This window comes from Macaca fascicularis, chromosome 9 (assembly GCF_037993035.2).
Source record: "Macaca fascicularis isolate 582-1 chromosome 9, T2T-MFA8v1.1".
Classification (NCBI taxonomy): domain Eukaryota; kingdom Metazoa; phylum Chordata; class Mammalia; order Primates; family Cercopithecidae; genus Macaca; species Macaca fascicularis.
Window position 1 is genome coordinate 122,599,557 of NC_088383.1, and position 22,980 is coordinate 122,622,536.

Below are 22,980 nucleotides of genomic sequence, written 5' to 3' on the forward strand. Positions count from 1 at the left end.
GCCAACTAGAGAACCAGAATCTCAAGGTTCCCATGCAGGGCAGGGACTCTCTCCAGTGGTGTGTAACCTAACACGTGAGAAAGTGTCACCCAGGAAACAGAGAGACCAGATTAACTTGATAACATTTGAAATCCCCATCTGGATGAGTACTAAAGGCTTTGTGTTTGGATTTAAAAACCAGAGATCCCAGGTAGGTTAGTTCCAGCTCCCCAGATAAAGACATATTACATGATTAGCCAGCTTCTTTTGTCCTTCTAAATTAAAAAAGATTAAGTATATTTTAGAGAATTCTCTCCTTTAAGACCAAGTGTAGAAATTTATTTAATTTCACTTTGTCATGATAACAAAACTTTAGGGAAATAAGAGACAATATGTGGAAGGCCTGCAGTTATTACAAAAAGAGCAAAATTGTTCCCTTTTGTTTGAAAATAAAGAGAAGATTACATGTCAGGGAAATTAATCTGATTACAAAGATGAACAGCAAACTCACCAGGTCACTTCCTGTTGACACAGGAAGAAAAGCTTCTGGCTTGTTTTCTGGGAATCTTTCCACAAAGTCAGAAGGTCAGTAATTCACACGAGGCAGTGGAGGGGAAGAGAGACGCCTGAGTCTTCTGAGTGATTTCGTGGTTTGGCTTGCCTGAACATTTCCGTTTTTGTTTTTTACCGTCTGTACAAACACTGTGAAGACTCCAGCAAAGTCCTCATGTGTGCTGCCTCCTTGGCCCTTGCTCCGGGATCAGGTAACCACCAACAAAATCCTCAGCACTGCACAGATACCCTGTTTAACCACCATGTCACCGTGGCCACCATGTCATCATAGCCACCTCCCATCCTCCCGCCCATGAGGATTTCTATTCCATCACCTTGTTTCACTCTTTTTCGTAGAAATCACTAACGAAAATTGACTGTTTACTTTTTCACTCTCTGCCCATCTCCTCCTCAACCAGTTCACACACCTGCCTCCTTCTCCCCACATCACCAATGCCTGGCTCACAGCACAGCCTCTGTAAGTATTTGATGAATATTAATGGAGTGTTCATGAATAAGTTGATGTGTGCTTAAAATTTCACAAATGCTTTTAGTTTTTCACATCCAGTTTTTCCTTTCACATTGAGTTGGCTATGCTATCTAAGGCATCCTGGTGATAACTTGTCCAACTGTCACGTGAATAAAGTGGTTATTCATTTGTTCATTCCAGCCAACATAAATTTATTGAGTGCCTATCCAGTGCTGGGCACCTATGCCAAGGATTCAATGGTGATCGAAACAGAGGGCCTGCTCTTCCTGAGGGCCTGCTGTCCTGAGTTTTCAGTCTAATAGCTAAATAAGGAACATAGGAAACAATAGGGACAATGGGGAACAAATATTAATGAAATAGCAATACGGCTGTGACATTACGACCTCGATAAATGCTGTAATGAAGAAATGCATGCAGGGCTTCTGAGGAAGTAATGTTTGGGCTAAAAGATGGAAGATGCATTAACTAGGAGAGTTAACGAAATTAACTTGCTCAAGAGTGAGCAGCGTTCTAGTTAACAGATTTATGGTTGTCATAAGGATTAGGGGAAGGACAGAGTAAGGCTAGAGAAGAACTTTCTAGGAAAAGGGACTACAGCCAGGCGTGGTGGCTCACGCCTGTAATACTAGCACTTTGGGAGCCGGAGGCGGGTGGATCACCTGAGGTCAGGAGTTTGAGACCAGCCTGGCCAAGATGGCGAAATCCCATTTCTACTAAAAATACAAAAATCAGCCAGGCGTGGTGGCAGGCACCTGTAGTCCCAGCTACTCAGGAGGCTGAGACAGGAGAATCACTTGAACCTGGGAGGCGGAGGTTGCAGTGAGCCAAGATCATGCCACTGCACTCCAGCCTGGATGACAGAGTAAGACTCTGTCTCAAAATAATAATAATAATAATAATAATAATAATAATAATAAGAAGAAGAAGAAGAAGAAGAAGAAGAAGAAGAAGAAGAAGAAAAAGGGACTACTAACATGGGCATGTATTATAGTGATCAGGTGGATGGGGATGGTGCAGGGGATGGGGTGGGGGGAGTTGATGGCTGCCTAAAATAGAATGGATAAAAGAAAATAAGTTATTTAGGAGGTAAAATGGCAGGACCAGGACTTGGCCAGTCCTTCAAGGCTCGTCTGGTGACTGGGGCATTCTTCCGGGCTCGGATCTGTGAGGCCCTCCCAGGCTGGCAACTTGGCTTTCAGAAGTAGATGCAACCACTGACGCAGTCCTCGTGCCAAACAGGGATAGCAAATGGGGGAAGGACTGGGCAGGGGGCACGGGTGAGCATGTCCTCCGCTGGCAGCGGCATTTCAAAATCTGGATTTATGACTCAGGTCCGGAGGATTCCTGGAACCCAGGCATAGATTACTGTGGGCAGTCAGTTGTTTACAGGAGATCAAGATCATGCCTATTAAGGAGATCAATTGTGTCCACAAGAACCCACACTTAATAGGTAATTGCTGCTTAATAGAACTCTACCTGCAACCAGCATAACTAAATAAGGAACATAGGAAACAATTGTCCCGAAATATGAACACCATGTTTTTTTTCCTCCCCTTGATCAAAGAAAGACTGCAACGAAAGGGGAAAAATAATTAAAAAGTAAAAGCCTTATGTAATGAGGTTTAAAAGAAAACTTTTGAAGGCAACAAGCAACTGTGGGCAACACTTCAAAGGGCCCAGAATCAATGTTTGTCAATAGCAGTTTTGCATCCTTTAATTTATCTCTCACGAATATAAAGTGTGATGTTATTAGGAACCCATCCATGCCTTAATTCTGTTTGCGATTTGATGAACCAGAAGTCTATTAACATTCTGTACAAATCGGCACTGGCAGAGGCCTGTGGCACAGGCTTCACCTGATCTTTTATCCTGAGGCTGGGATGCTAGTTACACTGTCAGGCTTTCTGCACGGAACACCCAGCAGCTGCCGTGTGCACCGTGGAGCCGGGGGCTCTTTATGTCAGCTACTTTCTTTGGAGAGTTTCTCCCCAGAAGAGAAACCACCTCATGACTCAGCCCAGCCCCAAAGTTGCCATTTGTTTAATCAAGATAGTTGGTTTGCAAAACATTAAACATTAAACAGTATTTGATGCCTAGTTAATAATTTGCATCCTCTTCATTTGTTCCTGAATCCTTGGAGACTGACATTTTCCCCCCTAAAGGCATAGACAACAAAAGAAATTTTATTGAGAGCAAAACACAAGTCCTTAAACTACAAAGATGTTTGCCAGGACGTCTGATCTCCATGTTCTGCTGTTAATGGCTCTGGTGGGAAAGACAGCCTGTGGGGTAAGTGTTCTTTTCTAATAACTGTAGTTGAGAGACTCTGAAGTTTACTAGGAGGACCAAGCTAGGCTGGGAGTGATGAGAAACTTCAGAGTGAAAGGCTGAAGTTGCCAAGTTGGAGATGTTCTAACTACAAGAATCAGTGCAGGTCTGTGGCTTGGTTTCTTTTGAACAGCCACTCCCATGGGAACATGTGTCTGACTTGAGCCACCTTGGAGCAGAGACTTGATGAACGCATTCCAGCAAAGGAGACTGGGGCAAGAAAATGTGCCCCAGGGCATGTGCTGTAACCTGTCGTGGATCTCATAGACCCCTTTGAGAAGCATGGAAAGCTATAAACTCTCTCCCCAGGAAAATATACCTATCTATTGGTGTTGACACACACAGCTTTCTAGCGATTTGGGGCTGACACTACGGTAAGAACCAATGCACTGTGGCCTTAGAGGGGACGCCTGCTGACTGCAAACGATCCTGGAAATGGGTCTGCATAAATCGTTTGGATTTGGGGAGAAGCTTTGTGTTTAGTACTTTGTCTCCTTTTTCCCATGACAGCAGCGGATAAGGCAGAGAGAGTGAGCAGGGACCCAAGGGAGGTTGCAGTGAGCAGGGAAGGGAAGTCCCGTCAGAGAGTCTTGAATGGAGGACTCAGGACCTTACGGAGCAGATGACTTGTCAAGATGTTAGTTCCTTCTGCGTGCCGTGGTCCAAGAGTGTCAGATGGATCTCCGTGGGCATGTGAAAGAGGGCCTTGCACAGAAATAGAGTCTCCTGGACGTTCCGTGCTGGTTGGAGTCTGAGGCATGAATGTAGGCTTTGGGGCCAGGGTTTGAATCTCAGCTTTGCCATATTCTAGCTGTGGAATGTTGGGCAAGGAACATAATCTGTCTGAGCCTCAGTGTTGTCTTCTGCAGATCAAGTGCTAACCTCTCATAGATTTGGGGAGGGCTGCAATTAAACAAGGTCATGTATGTGGCTTGCAAATAAATGTGAGCTCTACTCCCTTAAAATGTCAAGAATGAACACAACTTCTCTATAAAAATCAGGGAGTGCTCCGCCTTGTTGGGAAGGGGTGCTAGAAAGCGGGCAGAGGATAAGAACTGAAATAACAGTCATAACCTCTCTGTCTTATTGAGTACCTCTGCATTTTGTTCCCCATTTCACTCCACAGAGCATTTCCTGAAGGAAGCAGATTAAGTTACAGGTTTTCTGATTAGCATGTTTTTAAAACAATAGCTTCTCCTTTCTTTTCCGTCAACTGTGCTCAGACACCTATCTTAGCTCTGCATTAAGTTGCCAAGTGACTCACTTCTGAAAGGGTTTTCTTTTCAAATCACGACTTGTGTGTGTGTGGCGGCTGCAATTACAAATTGTTGTCAAGCCCCTACATCATTTGATGGCTTGTTGGGTGTCCGAGGCCGAGACACAGCAGAAATACCACAGGTCTAGAGAAAGGAAGGAGAAATCATCGGAGGCCCACACGGGGCCCAGAGAACATACCAGTCGGAAAGAATTAGATCCTAAACTTTGCAGGCAAGGAGAAACGTTGACACAGTCTGTTTGAAGTTCACAAAAGGATAATGGTCCCGAAAAATCCCTTTTTTGCAAACCCTAGTGAATTTTTAGGGTTAGCAATGAAATTATAAGTCAATAATGGATAAAAGAGAAAATATGAGAGTTAGCCTTCAGGCAATGAGCTTAGTCAATTCCAAAGAGAGGATTCGGGGCTTTGGAATGCTTTCTTACCCCAGATGTGTGCCAGACAGGTGGTCGGGAAGGCGGCTTGTGTTCCACAGGCCGGCACACAGACATCGGGGGAGAGTGGCCAAGTCGTTCAGATGCTTTGGAGAGTTTGGGGCATCATGAGGGGTAAAGAAGCCACATAGCCAGCTGGGCTGGGTGGCCTCTCCAGCCCCACACAGCTAAAAGTCATAACTAACTGCTACCGTTTAATGAGGAGTCCTGAGTACTAGCCCTGAACTTTCCATGAATTAGTTCATCTCTGGAAGGACCCCAAGAAATAATTCCTACTATGCTCCCATTTTACAGAAACGAAGCTGGAAAACTGGGCCAGTCCCATGTCGTATAGCTGATGAGTGGCAGAGCTGAGCTCTAGATTATAGACTGGTTTCCACGTAGACAGTCTCCTGTCTGGGGCCCTGGGTGAGGATGAGATTTCATTGGCTCGTACAGCTTCAGGGGCATGGCTCTTCCTGTAGGGAAAGGAGGCTCTTAGACCAGGCACATGTTTGCTGGGTGAAGCGCAATGGACTCCACGTGTCTCTGAAACTCCAAAGAAAGGCAGCTGCAAGATCTGCGGTCACTATTCATTGGAAAGATGCCCAGGTACTCTGCCGTGAATTCAGATCATGTAGCAAATGAGGACTGTTCTTTGGAATCATCTGTCGTGGAGATTTTTATTCTGATATCCACTAGCCCAAGAGATACGGGTCAAAAATCATTGCTGTGAACTCCAGGGCATCATTCATTGTGCCTTCCTGTTCTAGTCGAGATTTGGTTTTTCTAACCTATCATTTTTGAGCACCTGTCCAGCACAGCCTCATATCATTATCCCTGTCTTATGGATAAGATACAAACCCAGAGATGTTAAACTAACTTTCCGGCCAGGATTGGGGCCAGAACTGTCTGACTCCACGTTCATCACAGGAGGCCTGCTAAACTGTAAATAAGACAAGGACTGTCTTAGAACTCTCTTCTTGCTAGGATTCTTCGAGTGATTTGGGGCCCAGCTGGGCTCAGCCATAATGGAATTTGACCTCTCCAAGCCCAGAAACCAGAGGACAATGCTTGTCAAGCTTGCCTGCTTACTCAGCCCATCCCTAGAAAGGAGGAAAGACAAAGCCTTCTCTCCCCTGCAAAGGAGGTGCTTTCAATTAAAACAATGTTTACATTTCTGGGATTTTGAAACCCTAGAACTCTAGAATCTTCCCAGGTATAGAGCCACAGAAAAGTCTGCCTAGGTCAGAAGTTGCAAATTGGCAGCTTGAAATACACTTTGCTCACAGCTGAAGCTTAATTTGGTGGGTAGAAGATTGGCTCAAAGAGAATTTTAGTTTTATTTTCATTGCTTGGCCACATTTGAAAATCGGAACACAGAACATTTCCCATAAAGACACAGATTCCCAGCTTTTCTTGAAAATCAGACATTTGAGTAGCACTGGGTTCCCATTCTTGGCTGGCACCATGGAGAGGGCTAGCCACTGCTGCTGTTATTAGAAGTTTGAGGCCAGGCGTGCTAGTTCATGCCTGAATCCCAGCACTTTGGGAGGCCAAGGTGGGAGGATTGCTTGAGGCCAGGAGTTTGAGACTAGCAACATAGCAAGACCCTGTCTCTACCAAAAAAAAAAAATTTTTTAATTAAGTAGGTGTGGTGGTATATGTCTGTAGTCTCAGCTACTTGGGAGGCTGAGGCAGAAGCATCACTTGAGCCCAGGAGGTGGAGACTGCAATGAGGAGAGAAGGTGCCATTGCATCCTCTCTCAGAAAGAAAGAAAGGAAGGAAAGAAGGAAGGAAGGAAGGAAGGAAGGAAGGAAGGAAGGAAGGAAGGAAGGAAGGAAGGAAGCTGAGTTTCCCAGAGACTGGTTTTTGCTATGTTCCACAGGCTGGTATCGAACTCCTGACCTTAAATGATCCTCTTGCCTTGGCCTCTCAAAGTGCTGAGATGACAGGTGTGAGACATCATGCCTGGCCCCCATACTATCTAGAAGCCTTTCTCTTGACCAGTGTGCATTGTCTGCCTGGTTCTGCCTTAGTGCACTTCTCTGGCTATTGCTCAGAAATGCTGTGGATATTGACTTATTGGAGCCAGTGTGAGATGGGCAAGTGACCAGGCTCAGCATCCGATTAATTCAAGCATCCACACCTGCATGGGCTCCAGGACCAAACAAGGCCTTGGACAGGAAGATGGGAGCTACTCTTTTCAAAGCCTCCAGAATGCCGGTCTCTTTCGGGCCTAGTAGAGACTGAAGAGGCATTCCTCCCTCTTACTGCCATCTACACAGTCTTAGAGAAAGGGGAGGGACTGAATTTCACTGCAAATGCTCATAGATTTTTTTTTTTAACTGATCGGAAGCGCAAGTCCAACTCATTACCTTTAGCAGTGTACACTGGTATTTAGGGAAATCAGGTCGCGGGAAATCACACGCGTATATAGGCACAGGTATATTTATATTTTAAATTCATTAGAGTTTCCTAAATGCAAGAGCAATTCTGCTGTCACAGAGAAACAGCATGGCAGAATATTCGGCAGCCGGGATTTTAAATAAAACATGCTTTTTCTTCATAATTAATATAACAAGGTTTCCTGGCTTAAGACTTGGCAACGATCCCAGGAAAAATGGTGGGGGGAGGGGGTTGGTGCGCCATGCCTGTGACCCGCAAACAAGTTCCAGGAAAAGTTGACGCTGAGTAAGTTCTCCTTAGTCGGCCCTTCCGGCAGGGGTGCACTCTGAGGAAACAAAACGAACTCACTGACAACAGTGGCTAATAATAATCGCAGTAAGAGTAATCACAATAATTAATAGTAGCAGCAACCAGTTATGAAGTCTAAGCATAGAGCAGTTAAATCGTCTACCCAAGATGGCACCTCTGGGAGGTTACAGTTCTGGGATTCAAGGTCTGTCCAACGCCAAGTTCTTTGCTCATAAGCACTGTGGTTGAGATCGTCATGCCTGGCACCGCCCAAAGACAAACAAGACCATTCCATGTGGTATCAAAGGTGTCAAAATGGGCAGCAGCCTGAGACTCCAGCTTCCAGAAGGAGACAAAGTCACTCCCACCTGGACGGTCCCTCAGTAGCCCCGAAGCTTTGCTTTCCAACATCACAAGGATCGAGTCTTGCCAGCTAGCAAACCAGTTCATTCAGTGTTTTCAAAACTTCAGTCATGAATGAAGCCATCTTCAGAAATTCTGCCAACGCCCAAATTAGTTTCTTAATACTTTTGTTAAAGACTCACCTTTTCTCTAAATTGATTTAGTTCTAAAGGAAATTGTCATTACTACAAAGAAAACGAAGTGATGTCGTTGAATTCTAGCTGGCTGCTGGTGACATGCTAAAGCTCTGAGCCTGAAGCAGCTTTCTCCTCCTTAGAGGAAAGATCAGCAGGAGGCAGAGGATAGAGACCCAGCAGTCCTTCCCCCTGGTGGGATTGGAAGGACAGTCAACCTGAGAAAAGAAAGACTTTCTCACGCTGTTTCTGTTTTATTCTAATGCTGTTATTTCACGTCCTGGCTAGGCACCACCTCAATCAACTCAGGTACCCCCAGTGGCTCACATCTGATGCCTTGGAAAGCGCAGGAGTGAGCACAGCTTCAGCAGAGGTGGCGCTGATGCCCAGCGGGGGAGTTACCTTCCTGAAGCTCTGGGCTATTTGCTGGGGCTGATTGACCAAAAAGGGCAATGTAGGGGCTTGTGCTTATATAAGGCAGGCCCCACCATCAGCTGAGCTTTGGTTTTGTCCACTTGCTTGTCTTAATTTTTTTTTTTTTTTTTGAGATAAAGTCTCACTCTGTTGCTCAGGCTGGAGTGCAATGGTGCGATCTTGGCTCAATGCAACCTCTGCCTCCCATGTTAAAGCAATTCTCCTGACTCAGCCTCCCAAGTAGCTGGGATTACAGGCACCCTCCACCACACCCAGCTAATTTTTGTATTCTTGGTAGACACAGGGTTTCACCATCCTGGCCAGGCTGGTCTCAAACTCCTGACCTCAAGTGATCCACCTGCCCTGGCCTCCCAAAGTGCTGGAATTACAGGCGTGAGCCACCGCACCTGGCCTTTGCTTGCCTTTTAAAAAGTTTTCCAAGAGCATTATCAGATGCAGAATTTTTACCCAGGCTCCTTGTCTTGGATGGCCTCACTCCCTAACCTTCAAAGCTCCCCTCCACCACCATCTGTTTGCCCCAAGTCCCTGGGATGAGCCATTTGTACAGGTATTTCTCACCAAGTCTCACCTCCAGAGTAATCATTGCAAATGCCATTCTCCTCCTGAGCAGCCAAAGCTCCTTGAATAAAACACTGGAATTGGGAGAGGGAAGTCTTACTTTTATAATTGGGGAAACTGAGGCACAGAGAAGCTCAACAACTTGCACAGGAGCAGAGATAGGCCCTGAGTCCCCTCAGACAGAAGCTTCACATCCAAGAGAGCTTGGTATAACCAAAATGTGGCCAAGGGCAGAGTCGCCTGGGCACTGGTGGAACACGGGTGTTGTGTTCCCGGCCCACCTCAGACCCATGGACACACAGCCTCTGCAGGTGGGCCCCAGGGATCTGTATTTTTATCAAGCTGCCCAGACAATTCTTACGCACATTGAGGTTTAAGAACCAATGTCTTTAAAATGGAAATTCCCCTGATGTACAAATGGGTCTCTTCTCTTTCTGCCCCTTACCCCTGTCTCATCTCTGCCTGCCACTGTCACAGGAAGCTGCAGCTCAGCCCTTAGCTGGGCAGGGTCTGACTGGCCAGCTCTGGGCTTTAGAGCAGGGAAGCTGCACAGAGTCCCTCTGAGCTAGGCACAGGTGACCGGTGTCGGAGCTAGGAGACCCGAGCTTGAGTCCCTCCCCTGCCCCAATGCATCCTTGTCCTTGTCCTTGTCCATGGTGAAGCCACTTCACCATGCTGGGCCTCAGCTTCCTCCTCTGCAGATGAAGGGTCTAAGCCAGTTCCTCTCTACAGTGGCTCCTGGCTCATCACTGTGGTCTGGTGAACAGCTTCACCCAGGTATCCAGGAAGGAAACCATCCACAGGCACTGCTGGCCAGCGCCTTCTCCTTCGGCTTCCACATTTCCCCGTGAGAGTCTTTGCCCCCTTGCCCTGAGCTTCAGGTGAAAGCAAAGCTGCCGTGAACCTGCCAGTCTTGAGACGGCATTGAACAACGTGTGCAAAAGCAAGAAGGGCAAGATTCCTGTGCCTACGAAGGGACGGAGTGGCACCACTTCACACCTATTAGGATGGCTCACTTCATACCTGTTAGGATGGCTATCATTTTCAAGAATGGGGAATAACAAGTGTGGGTGACAATGTGGAGAAATTGGAACTCTTACTGGTAGGTATGTAAAATGGTGTGGCCACTGTGGAAAACAGTATGGCGGCGGTCCCCGACAAAGTTAAACGTAGAACTACTCTAGGACCCAGCAATTCCACATCTAAGCACATATCTAAAAGAACTGAAAGCAGAGACGAACAGAAAGCTGTACACCAATGTTCATAGCAGCATTATTCACAATAGCCAAAAGGTGTAAATGACCCATGTCCATCAAGAGATGAATGCATAAACAACATGTGTTTAGATAGATGGAGACAATGGAATACTATTTAGCTGTAAAAAGGAAGGAAAGTTTGATACATGCTACCTAGAAGACCTTGGAAACATGACGCACAGTGAAATAAAGGCAGTCCCAGAACGACAAATATTGTAGGATACCGCTTCCATGAGATACTTAGAATTGCCAAATGCGCAGACAGAAAATAGGCTAGAGATTAGCAGGGCTGAGGGAGAAGAAGGAGGCATTTCTGTTCAACGAGTATAGTCTATGTTGGGGATGATGAAAAAGTTTGGGGATTAGAGCATGGTGATGGGTACACAGCATTGTGAATGTAATTAGTATCATTGAATGGTACACTTAAAAATGGTCAAAATGATAAACATGATGTTCTTTATATGTTACCGCAATTTTCAAATAAAAGGACTGAGTGGCTTGGCACAACTGCTCATCTTGGTGTCTTCTAGGATAAAGTTGGTTAGACAGAAAGTCAGGAAGGGGCAGAGAGAGAAGGAGCCCGTGTCTGTGAATCCTACTGATTTATAGTGTAATCTTCTTGGAGGTGGGGAGTGTATACATCTAGTCTATTTTGTCCTATCTTTAATCCAGTGATTATTTCAACTCAGGCTGAAATGACGTCACTTATCTTTGTAGCAGGAGCCAGAGAAGAACAACATGAGGCAGGCTTGGCCTGGGCACTGGTGGCCTCTGCCCTCTGCCACCTCCACTACTCGCTCTGGCCTTGAGCTCTTTGCCCAGCAGGGGGACTGGCCCTGCTGAACTATGCACACTTGTCCCTGTCCACCTTCCAGTCCAGCGGTTGCAAGCCTTAACCATGGCCATAGTGTCTCTAGTCTCTCCTCCCCAGCTGCCTTTGGGAGTAATGCAGTCCCTCCCTGGTGGTTGGCAACATGTGGAGTACCACCAGGCATAGGGTAGAACATGCAAGGAGGAAGGGATGGTGTGATTAGAGTCCCAGCCTTTTACCCAGCAAGCAGAAGATTTCTCTGCTCTTAGTTCATTCTGCGCTGAGCCTCTTTCCCTGAAAGACAAATCTGGCCCCATCTCCCCCGTCACTGCCTCCTAATCCCTCTGAGAACATTTTCTACCAATGAATTCCTGGAACGCATCAACTTAGACTTTTAGGCTTTCTGTTTTGTCTTCCAGAAGTTTTGGAATTCTGGAAGGCAGAGGAAGAATCTTAGTTGAAATAATCACTGGATTAAAGATAGGACAAAATAGATTATATGTATGTGCACCCCACAACCAAGGAGATTACACTGTAAATCAGTAAGACTCAGAGACATGGGATCCTTCTCTCCCTGCCTTCCTCACTAACCAACCTTAACCTGGGAGGACACCAGACTTTGAGACTCTGGTGGTTTAGGCATTTTAACATTGCTAAGGGCCTGCTCTTAACCTTGAGGTCAGTGTCCTAAGTCAGGGATCCATTGAGAAATCCCAAGTGTGGAGTAGAAGAAACGGTAGTTGGATCTAGAATGGTCTTTCTAAATATACTACAAAGCAGCTACTTTACCATGTGCGGAAGCAGCAGCGTCCACCCTCTAAGAGAAGATGGCTCAGCTGGGACCATGTGCTATTTTGGCCCTGTTGAAACTAGGAATGGATATGGTGGGAGAAGTGAGCAGTGGCTTACATGCCTTTTGATCTGGGTGGAGATGTTTGTTAAGATGTATTTACCGCAGTAGGAGGCTGGTTGAGGCTCAATCTGACTTTTGTACTTTCTCCAGCTGTCACTCAGGCTGAGTAGGCCCTCTCTGTGGCCTGCCAGGCCTAGGCCAGATTAGACAAGCTTGCTCTTTTTTTTTTTTTTTTTTTTTTTTTTTAAGACAGTCTCACTCTGTCACCCAGGCTGAAGTGCAGTGGCACAATCTCAGCTCACTGCAACCTCCACTTCCCAGGTTCAAGTGATTCTTGTGCCTTAGACACACGAGTAGCTGGGATTACAGGCGCCTGCCACCGTGCCTGGCTAATTCTTGTATTTTTAGTAGAGATGGGTTTTTGCCATGTTGGCCAAACTGGTCTCTAACTCCTGGCCTCAAGTGATCTGCCCACCTCGGCCTCCCAAAATGTTGGGATTACAGGCGTGAGCCACCGCGCCCAGCCCACAGATAGGTCTTTTTATAAAGTGTTCCAAGAACAGTGCCCCTGATTTTGAACCTAGCTCAACACCTGCCTCTCTTAAGGTTAACGAGCTTTTCTGTTTCTTTCTCCTCCATCCTCGCTTTATTACTGTGTACACGTGGCAGCTTCCTGGTCCCTCACGGCAATGGTGACTAAGAGCAAGGACTCTGATGTGAGACCGACGCTCTCCTGTCCTGGCTCCAGCATTTTCTAGTTAAGTTATTGTAGACAACTTAATATCTGAAAACATCAGTTTTCTCACCTCTAAAATGGACCTAATCATAACACCTAAATTATGAAGTATTGTGTGCAACAAACAAGACAAAATGCACGCAAAATATTTAGCACAGCTGATGGCACATTGTCAGCTCTAAAGGAATGTGAACTGACATCACAGTTTTCTGCTTCTTAGTTATCTCTTCCTCCTACTCTTGCATCGATCTTTCTCTTTGGATGTGCAAGTCCCAGGAGTAAGGGTTCTTCTTTCCTTGTCTCTGGGGTAAGAGTTAAGGGAATGATGGAATGAAAGGAGGCAAATACTGTGTCCACCCTTCCCACCTGCCATCATCCAGGTTAGTTTCAGGGATCCGGATACAGGCATAAGTAATCCACTATCAGCCGGGACTTTCCCATATGGTCCCCAAATATCCAGCCCGTGCTGGGGCTACCCGTTTCCACATTGCACCACGGCCCCTCTCTGTGGGTGGACACTGTGGGTCACAAAATGAGTGACTTGCTTCAGATTCCCGAGAGCCCCTGACAGGCAGCCCAAGCCGCACATCAGCTTCAGGCTCCCTGAGAGCCCAGCCCAGGAAGTCTCGGCTTTCTTTTTGTTTGGTTTCCCTCCGAGCGCCAGCTCCTAGGAAGGACACGTCTGCCACCTGCTGGCTGTAGGTAGCATGGCACCCGGCTGTTCCTCAGGCTCCAGCTGGAGCCAGGATGTGCAACGCTGGCCCAGGTGCAGATCCTGGAGGGCCCTTCCATGCTGGACCTTGAGGAAGGATGTCCCTCAAAGTCTTCTGCCCACTTCTTAGGGCATGGCCCATCCTATGCAGTTCAAAGAGAAGAATTTGTAGGGAATCTCCTCAGGACTGGGTGGAGACAGGTCTAGACAGACAGGCCCTGCCCTGAGAAAGGCACAGCAGGGAGAAAGGACCAGGACTAAGGCCCAGATGACTGGAGGTGATGAGGGTGAGATTGAAGGAGGGGTAACCTTTGTCCTTGAGGTCTTAGTGTATTAGTCCATTCTCATGCTGCTAATAAAGACATACCCGAGACTGGGTAATTTATAAAGAAAAAGAGGTTTAATAGACTCACAGTTCCACATGGCTGGGGAGGCCTCACAATCATGGCAGAAGGTAAAAGACACGTCTTACATGGTGGCAGGCAAGACAGTGTGTGCAGGGGAACTGCCCTGTATAAAACCATCAGATCTCATAAGACTTAATTACTATCATGAGAACAGCATGGGAAAAACATGCCTCCATGATTCAATTACCTCCCACGTGGTCCCTCCCATGACACATGGGGATTATGGGAGCTACGGTTCAAGATAAGATTTGGGTGGAGACACAGCCAAACCATATTAGGGTCCCCTCATGGCACCTCTCTGGCACTCACCCCCCAGAGACACCCATCTCTGCCAATCCTTGTTCAAGCACCCTAGGTCCAGGAGCACCCCTAAGGCCTGAGCTGCCCTTCCTCTGCCAGGCCTCCCCAGTACCAACCCCCACCCTCAGCCCCAAAACAGAACACCTGTCCCATCTCACTGCCTGCAGAAACAGGGTGTGGGGGAGGTGGTTAGCCAGGAAGTCATTGGACAGAGGCACAGTCCCAGATAACAAATGGCCTCTCTTCCTTTCCCCTCACCAACATGTTATTTTGTAATTTTTCAAACCTACAGGAAAGTGGGAAGAATCATGCAATGAATATTCTTCATCCAGATAGATGCCACAATTGTTAAAATGTCATTATAGTTGCTGTGTCTCTCATTCTCCTGTGTGTGTATATAGTTGTTTTCTTTGTCTGTTTGTTTGCTGAATCATTTGCAAGTAAATTGCAGATATCACTCTAAATACTTCACCAAGCGTCTCTCTTTTTTTTTTTTTTTTTTTTTTTTCAGACAGAGTCTCTCTCTGTCACCCAGGCTGGAGTGCAGTGGCACAATCTCAGCTCACTGCAAGCTCCACCTCCCAGGTTCACGCCATTCTCCTGCCTCAGCTTCCCAAGTAGCTGGGACTACAGGCTCCCACCACCACGCCCGGCTAATTTTTTGTATTTTTAGTGGAGACGGGGTTTTACTGTTAGCCAGGATGGTCTTGATCTCCTGACCTCGTGATCTGCCCACCTCAGCCTCCCAATGTGCTGGGATTACAGGCATGAGCCACCACACCTGGCCACCGTCTCTTAAGAATAAGTACATTTTCCTACAGAACTGCAATGCCATTGTTTACTCTCAAGAAAGTCAACATTGACACAATAATACTGTCTAATATGTCTATATTAAAATTTCCCATTTGTTTCAGTGTCTTGGTCCATTTTGTGTTGCTACGAAGGAATACCTGAGCCTGGGTGACGTATTTTTTTTTAAAAGAGGTTTATTTGGCTTGGATTTCTGACGGCTGGAAAGTCCAGGATTGGGCAGCTGCTTTTGGAAAGGGCCTCAAGCTGCCTCCACTCATGGCAGAAGGGAAAGGGGAGCCAGTGTGCAGAGATCACATGGCAAGAGGGGAAGCAAGAGGGAGAGGTGGAGGTGCCAGGCTCTTTTTAACAACCAGCTCGCCTAGGAACTAATAGAGTGAAATCTTGCTTACCCTGAGGGAGAACACTAATCCATTCGTAATGGATCCACCCCTATGACCCAACATTGAGGCCCCACCTCCAACACTGGGGATCAAATTTCAGCATGAGGTTTGGAGAGGACAAATATCCAAGTCAGCACAAACCACAGCACTCAATGTCCTTTTTGCCATTGTTTTTCAATCCGGGATCCAATTAAGAGTCACACACTGCATTTCGTTGCCATGTCCTTTACTAAAAATACAGTCTTCCCATCTTTTTTTGTCTTTTATGGTGTTGGCATTTTGCTGGAGGCTAGGCTAGGTGTTTTGTAGAATGTCCTGCAATTTGAACCTCACAATTTGGATCTGTCATGTTCCTCATGAATAAATTCAGGGTAAGCATTTTTGCCAAGAATACTATCTGTTGATATTGTACATCCTCAGTACATCGTATTCGGATGCATTATTCTTTTTATTTTTCTTTCCTAATTTATCATCCACCTACTTCCCAAAATCATGTAATGAAGACTACAGTAAAACAGAAAATTAGAAATTCTGCAGAGGGTAGAAGCAGCGAATATACCAAACTGCCTAGCTTGATGTATCTCATTGATCTCAGCTTTCTGGCAGCCAAGACCCAAAGGGAAAGCTGTCTGGTGGTAGAACTCTCATTTCTTTAAATCAGGGTTCAGCAAACTTTGTTTGTGAAGTGTCAGATAATAAATATTTGGGGTTGTACTTTCTCTCTACAAAAGCAGCCATAAACAAACAGGCATGGTTGTTTTCCAGTAAAACTTTATTTACAAAAACACAACTGCTAGACTTGGTCCAAGAGCCCTTTTTTGCTGACCCCTGATGAAAGTGGAAGAGCGTCCTCCAGGTATTAAATGAGTAAAACTTTCTTTTCCGGGCTGAGTACTGTGTATTAAAGGAGCTCTTTATATCATTATTTATTTATTCAGCAAATCTTTTTGAGGAATGCCACGTGCCAAGCTCTATGCTAGGTATGGGGTAATACATCAACGACAAAACAGATAAAATCCCTGCCTTTCTGGAGGACAGAGTCTGATGTGAGAGACAGGTGACATGAAAATAAATAAATGTAAAGCTATGCACTGCAATAAGGATCATGGAGGGAATGAACAAGTGCAGTGGCAGAACAATGGGGACAGGGAAATGTCATATTGATGGGATATTTCAGGCAAGATGACGTTTAAACTGAGACCTAGCCAAGGTCATGGAGGAGGGCTTCCAGGCAGCAACAATTGCCAAGGCCCTGAGGTGGGAGGAGTTTAGCTTGTGCCATTTTGAAGCCAGGTGTGGCTGAAGCTTAGTAAGGGGCAATGGGAGGGAGGGGTATGGGAGGAGGTTTGTAGATCATGGCAGGTGTTTGCATTCTATTCTAAGAAAAATGGGAAGCCACTGGAGAGTTTTAAGCATCTGTTCATCCCCAAATCCCCAGGAACTGTCACCTGAAGAAATCACCTAGATTTCAGCACGAATTCCAAATCCTACCACAGCTACGTGACCTCCAAGTCCAAAGTTTCTCATCTGTAAACAAGGCTGGTGCAAGCCTCTTCATAGCGCTGTTATAAGGATGAAATGCAGCAATGCGTATCAGGCAGGGAGTAGATGAAACTCACTGCAACTGACGAGCACACCAGTACCTGGGCAGCCGTGTTCCAAAGCAAGGACAGGGGCAGACAAGCAACACGACCCCCTGCTGTGGAGAAGGACAATGCTTCAGTGCTCAGCGTGCATAGGTGGTGGGGGGGGGGGGGGGGCGTGTATCTTCAAACAGACCCCATCCCCCTCCCTTCAACCTCCATCCCAGCCACAACCATCAGAAAGCACACAGTGCACCTGCACCCCGTACGGTCTCCCCTGGCTGACACCTGAGGATCACGCCCGGCCGAGCCCCGTCTCAACGCTGATCTGCTGTGTTGTTTTGTTTTTCAGTTCTCCCTGATGTCTTTATTGGAAAGCCTGGACCCAGGTGAGTGCGCTGATCTCCTGGGGGCTTCCCACCAATCCCAGGCTGGTTCTGGGCTGGAGAAAAAGAGGCCTAAGTATGGAAGTGTTGGAGGGACCCCAGGGTTCAACTGGTTCCAGGGTGTCACAGGCACCTTTGAGAACTTGCCCTCAAAATGTGTGCACCCATAATGCTTCACACAATTTTGAATTTCCTGTGGACACCACAGCTCAGAGTCCCAAGGGAAATACTGCCTACATAGTTAAAACCCTTGATTTTATAAAGAAACTGAGGCCCAGAGAGGGGACGCAACTTACTCCTGGCCACACAGCGAATTGGAGGCTAAAATGAGGTGAAAGGCCAAGGCAAAGCAAGGGTGAGATGGAACAATGCCTGGCTCTAGGCAGGCCAGCCCTGTGCCACACCCATCCGCTCCACCTCTTTCTGTGGAAGGACGGCCTCCAGGCTGACCTGGCCTGGTGATACCCTCTCACCAGCACCTCTGCCATTGTCCCCTCTGCCCAAATGGTTTGCTTCCTCAGGCTGAGCGCGTCTACCACCCGGCGGGTCCTGTATCTTCACACAGGCTCTCTGTCTCACAGACTCGCTCTCCTATCGTCTCCCTTTCCTGTGTCCTCAGCTTTGTGCCCACAGCGTGCACAGGCTAGGCAGGGCCACCCCTTCCACATCATCCACTCCTGGTCCTTTGGCTCTGGGTTCGAGTGTACCTTTGCAGCGCTGAGCCCCGGGGGAGAAAATTCTGCTCACCACTCCATCTGGCCAGAGGCCAACATCCCCACTGGTAGAGATACAGGCTGGTCACCCATGGAGCGCCATAGCCAGGCAGACAACACACAGAGCCTGTGGCCACAGCTGAACCTTGAATCAAGGATTTATTTGGCACAAAGATAGCAGTAACTGGGCCAAATTCAGTTTGACAGTCAATATTCTCCAGCAGCAAACCCCTGGATGGGCAGAAAGATAAGGCCAGGTCTTCGTTCTGTCCCAGGTGCTCAGCGGATATTTGTGGAGTTGAGGAGAAATGTATATGGGTATGGCGTGTGGGGTTTTGAGAAAATCTGTGTCTTTCCCCAACACAAAGGCTATTCAATGACACATAGTTCAGTTCCTCCGAAGGCACGTATTTCAGAGAGTTATCCCCTAGCTGACGGCCACACCACCACCCACGCAAGGAGTCCAGGGAGGAGCTGAGACCAAGGGGCTGGAAGGGTGGCCTCTTCCCCAGCCTTGAGCACAAACTGCCCAGGCACCACGGAAGGGGATCCTTGGGTCTGATTTTCAGGGATACTGGGCTGTAGAAGCTATGGGGTGACACAGTGGAAGAGAAAGAAGCGCAGAAGACTCAAAGGCCCCTGACTTTACTGCCAGCTGCCAGAAGGTTGTAAGATACATCTTCAGTGAGTTCATGACACCCTGGAATTGTGCAGTGAACAACTCGAACAACTGTAAGCAGTGGCCCTACTGAACAGAGACCACGGAAAGGGAGTGGAGTTAGCCTATGTGCCCAGAGATTTATAGCTTTAATCAAACAGACTGGGAGCCACAGGGTCAGATTTGATCTGCCAACAGGAAGAACTTTCTCACCATCAGAGTTGTCCAGAAATCTGAATGGACCATTGGTTTCTCAGGAGGTAATGAGTTTCCCATCACTGGAGACTTTTAAAGCACAGGATGAAAAACCACTTATAGGGAGTGAAGAGTATTGAATTTAGCTCTCAAGAGACTGGGCCCTACAAGAACTCTGCCAACAGCTTCAGACAGTTTGGTGTATGAATGAACGGACCCCGAAGCAGACTGCTCCTGGGATCCAGAGTCCATCTCGAGGTGTCATAGCCTCCGAGGAATGGGCTGAGATGTAGACGTTGGGCCTTTTTGCAAAGAGGAGATTCAGGTTAAAAACATCCCTGTTCAGTATCTGACTTAACCTTTCAAAAGGGTTGTGCTTTGATGGTATTTGTCAGCTCCCTGCTGCCTCTAGACAATAGTGTGGCGAAGGAGACTCCACGCTCGTGCCCATGGACAAGCTGCTTCTTTGGTTGGTCTCGCTGGAGACAGCGCACCGTGAGGGCCTTGCTGGAGCAGAAGGTGCCCAGTCCACAGTCCCCGATGGGTGGTGGAGGAGGTAGCCAGCAAACAGCACAACTGCCCATCTCCCCAAAGCAGGTGCCACGACAGCCAGCAGGCCTGTGGAAATGCCTCTTCAAAGCTGGCTTGGCTCTGCCCAGCAATGCAGGCTGAGCCCATCCATCAGCTGTCCTACTGCCTGCCAGCGAGAGTCTCTGCTGGGCCTGCCCCGCCAGCCAGATTGGAAGCGTCAAATGCAGGCCGACAGGGCTGGGGTTTGGAGGAGGCCCTCAGAGGAGCCGTCTGTGCCACAGTGATGGATGACGCCAACAGGGGCGACATTCCGGGGAGTTTGATTCCGTTCCACACATCTGGCAAGCTCCTTAACCAGAGCAGCTGCAAAACCCCCATCGCAGGAACTCTGAGCATTTTCTGAGAGACCCCGAACGTGGACAGAGTTAATCCTGGTCAAGGGACCCAGAACATGAGCTTAAGAAGGTTTCCCAATGCATGTTACTTCCTGAAAGCTAAAACCCATGGAGTTTCATGAAACCCAAACCTATAAGAGGTTCCAGGATCATAAAAAGGCAAATAAGACTTGGAGTTAGGTAGACCTGGGTTATGATGTCATCTCCTTGGGCCTTCATTTTTCCTTATCTGCAAAATAGGACCTATGCCATAGGGTTGCTTTAGGGTGAAGTAAGATTGTGGGCAACCACATTTATTTAGTTTAGTGTCTGATACTTAGAAAATACTCAGTACATTATAACCTATTATTAGGATAATTTGGCTTAACTCAGGATACTCTCATGATCCTTCATGATAATTTCTAGAAACAGACTCTGAAAACTAGACAAACCCACAAGAATTTCTTTTTATTCTTGATAGAAAATGCTCGAACACCTGCCCCTTTCTTTCCCAAAGCTCTTCCCTTTTCTGTAGCCTAGAGAAACTTACAAATAATCTATGTTTAAACCTGAACTGTTTTTCTACAATCTACCAGTGGCACCAAAATGTATGTCAGGCTGCTGTGCCTCTCTCCCCAGGAAAATATGTGGACGAGTTTCTAGATTTCTACAGAGTTCATCAGGTATTTTCTTTGCCAAGTACATTTGACCCATTTCTCACACAGTTTCTTACTGAAATTCCCTATTTGCTCTGCTTTAAGCAGGCACCATCTTTATGGCCAGTAAAGCTGCATGCAGGCCAATCAGAAGGCAGAAAGGCTTGACCACTAAGGGAAAAATAAATCTGTCAATCACATACATTAACTACAGGTAGGGCTTTGTGCTGGGCACTCTGGGGCTAAAAGAGGAATGGAAATGGCCCTTCCTCTTAAGAAACTCTCTAGTTGGAGGAAACAAATAAGATAGACCAAATACCCAAGATAGAGGTGCCATCTGAGATCCAGCTATGACACTTAAAACTCTCCAGCCAACTGGGCCACAGAGGAATGCTCTTGTATCTAAAATTCTCAGCCCATTAGCAATCTAATATCACTCAAGTCCTGTGTGTCAGTTTGTTATTATTGCATAATACACTACCCCAGACTTAGTAGCTTAAACCACTGACCATGTATTTAGGTCACAATTCTTTGGGTTGACAATCTTGGCTGGGTTCAGCTGGGCAGTTCTTCTGGGCTGCGTCAGGCTCAGTTGATCCTGACTGGGCTTGCTCATGTGTCTGCAGAAGCTGGCAGATTGGCTGGCATCTTATCTTGCTGAATATTGACTGGGCTTTCTTATGTGTCTGAGGCCTCAGCTAGGACCACTAGGCCAGCTGTTGTCCACGTGTTCTCATATGCTCTTGCAGAATAGGCCGAACTGTTCACATGGCAGTCACATGGGTCCAGGATCCGGAGAGAGAGAGAGAGTCAAGAGAGAGCAAGACTTCTTGGGGCCCAGGCTCTGAGCTGGCACACCATCCTTCCATCACACATGCTATTGGCCAAAGCATGTCCTAAGGCCAACCCAGAACCAAGGGCAGGGAAACTGACTCAATCTCTTGGTGGGAGAAACTGAAAAGTCACATTGCAAAGGGTATGGGTACAGGGAGGGGTGGATAATCAAGGGCTATTTTTGTCGTCAGATTGGCTCATACCAAGGCAGAGTTTCACTGTGGAACTTGAGGGCACCAGGCCTAGACTTGGTCACTTCTAGCTCCCTCACCTCTTCACTGCTCTTTAATCTCCTTCCTTAGCTGGCTTTCATCCCCTACCCAACCTTGACTGGAGGCTTCCTTGAGGATAAGGCCACATCCTACTCTTATTTGTATAACTCTCCACCATTCCCAATGCCATCCTGCACCTGGCATAACACTTGGTCCATTGTAGGTTCACAAGACAAGTTACTTATGCAGACAATAGGATTAAGTGCCAACATAATGGGAAAGACAAAATAAGGTTTAAGCCTGGAAGTGGAGAAACCCTCCCAGATGATGCTCTGATAAAGCACCTTCAAATCACATGGCAGCCCATCCCAAATGGAAAGGATCTTGGTGACTTTCCTTGCATATCCACCGGCTAGTTGGCTTCTTCCACCCTGGCTATCTGGGACCACTGAGCTCTGCTGGCTCTATCCATCTCCACTGAGGCCCACTAGAGAATAGGAAGCCTTTCTTAGCAGGAATATGATTCAAAGCCTATGTATTTTATTTCTTCTTTGGCTTCACTGAGAGGTGAGCAGACCTTGTTAATAGGTCTGGATTCAAGTCAAAATCCTCTAACAGACATTTCATTCACCCCTCGTCACCTGGAAAAGTCACACCATACCATCTACATTAGAATCTTCCCCATTTCTAAATATCTGCAAAAGAAGTAATTCTTAATGGCCTTGTCAAGATTAGCCGATCTGACTGCCAACCTGTGGGAGAGATGGGAGAAATTACAGAAGCAACCTAAAGGACACTTATCTATAAATGCCTGTTGGAAAAACAAAAATAAACTCTCCAAAGAAAAAGAAATAACTAAGCAATGCAATTATCTCATTACCAAACCCCATTGTCTCTCCTAAATGTCAGTTTGAAATCTTTCATGTCAAACTCAGAAAAACATTTTTTTTCCTCACTTTCTCCCTCTCTTTCTCTGCTTTATCACGCTAGATGGAGGAAAATTTTATTTGCTCCAGGAAGACAATGGCCTTATCTTCAACCTGGATCCTCAGCCCTAAAAAGGTGGCCTCCCCTGGGAGCATTTTCATAGTGGGGAAAAGCAGTTCGGGAGAAATAATGAGCAAGCCAAGGGAGTCTTGACTTGACACTGTGATAAATGAGGTGAAACTTTGGCAAGAAACCAGTGTTGGCGTATTCAAAAAAGAAATAAAAAGCTAGTTCCATTTTAATGGGAAATATAAAACAGCCATTGTGCAAAAGTCGATTTTTCAAAAGCCAGAGAGATAAAGACTCTAACAGAATGAC

The 22,980-nt window shown here is 46.7% G+C and overlaps 1 protein-coding gene across 3 annotated transcripts in view; it reads left to right on the forward strand.

Annotated features, from left to right (window-relative positions):
• The first annotated feature begins 559 nt into the window (after positions 1-559).
• Positions 560-22,980, forward strand: part of HABP2 (hyaluronan binding protein 2) — a 38,995-nt gene continuing 16,574 nt past the window's right edge. The window contains exons 1-3 of one of the 3 annotated variants that reach the window (XM_074002761.1): positions 560-1,009; positions 3,184-3,310; positions 17,469-17,505. In XM_074002761.1, coding sequence (XP_073858862.1) covers positions 3,242-3,310; positions 17,469-17,505 — 106 coding nt within the window. In that variant the 5' untranslated portion in view covers positions 560-1,009; positions 3,184-3,241. Of the gene's footprint in view, positions 1,010-3,133; positions 3,311-17,468; positions 17,506-22,980 lie in introns of those variants that run through there. The other 2 variants (XM_065521426.2, XM_005566471.5) reach the window with 2 other exon arrangements.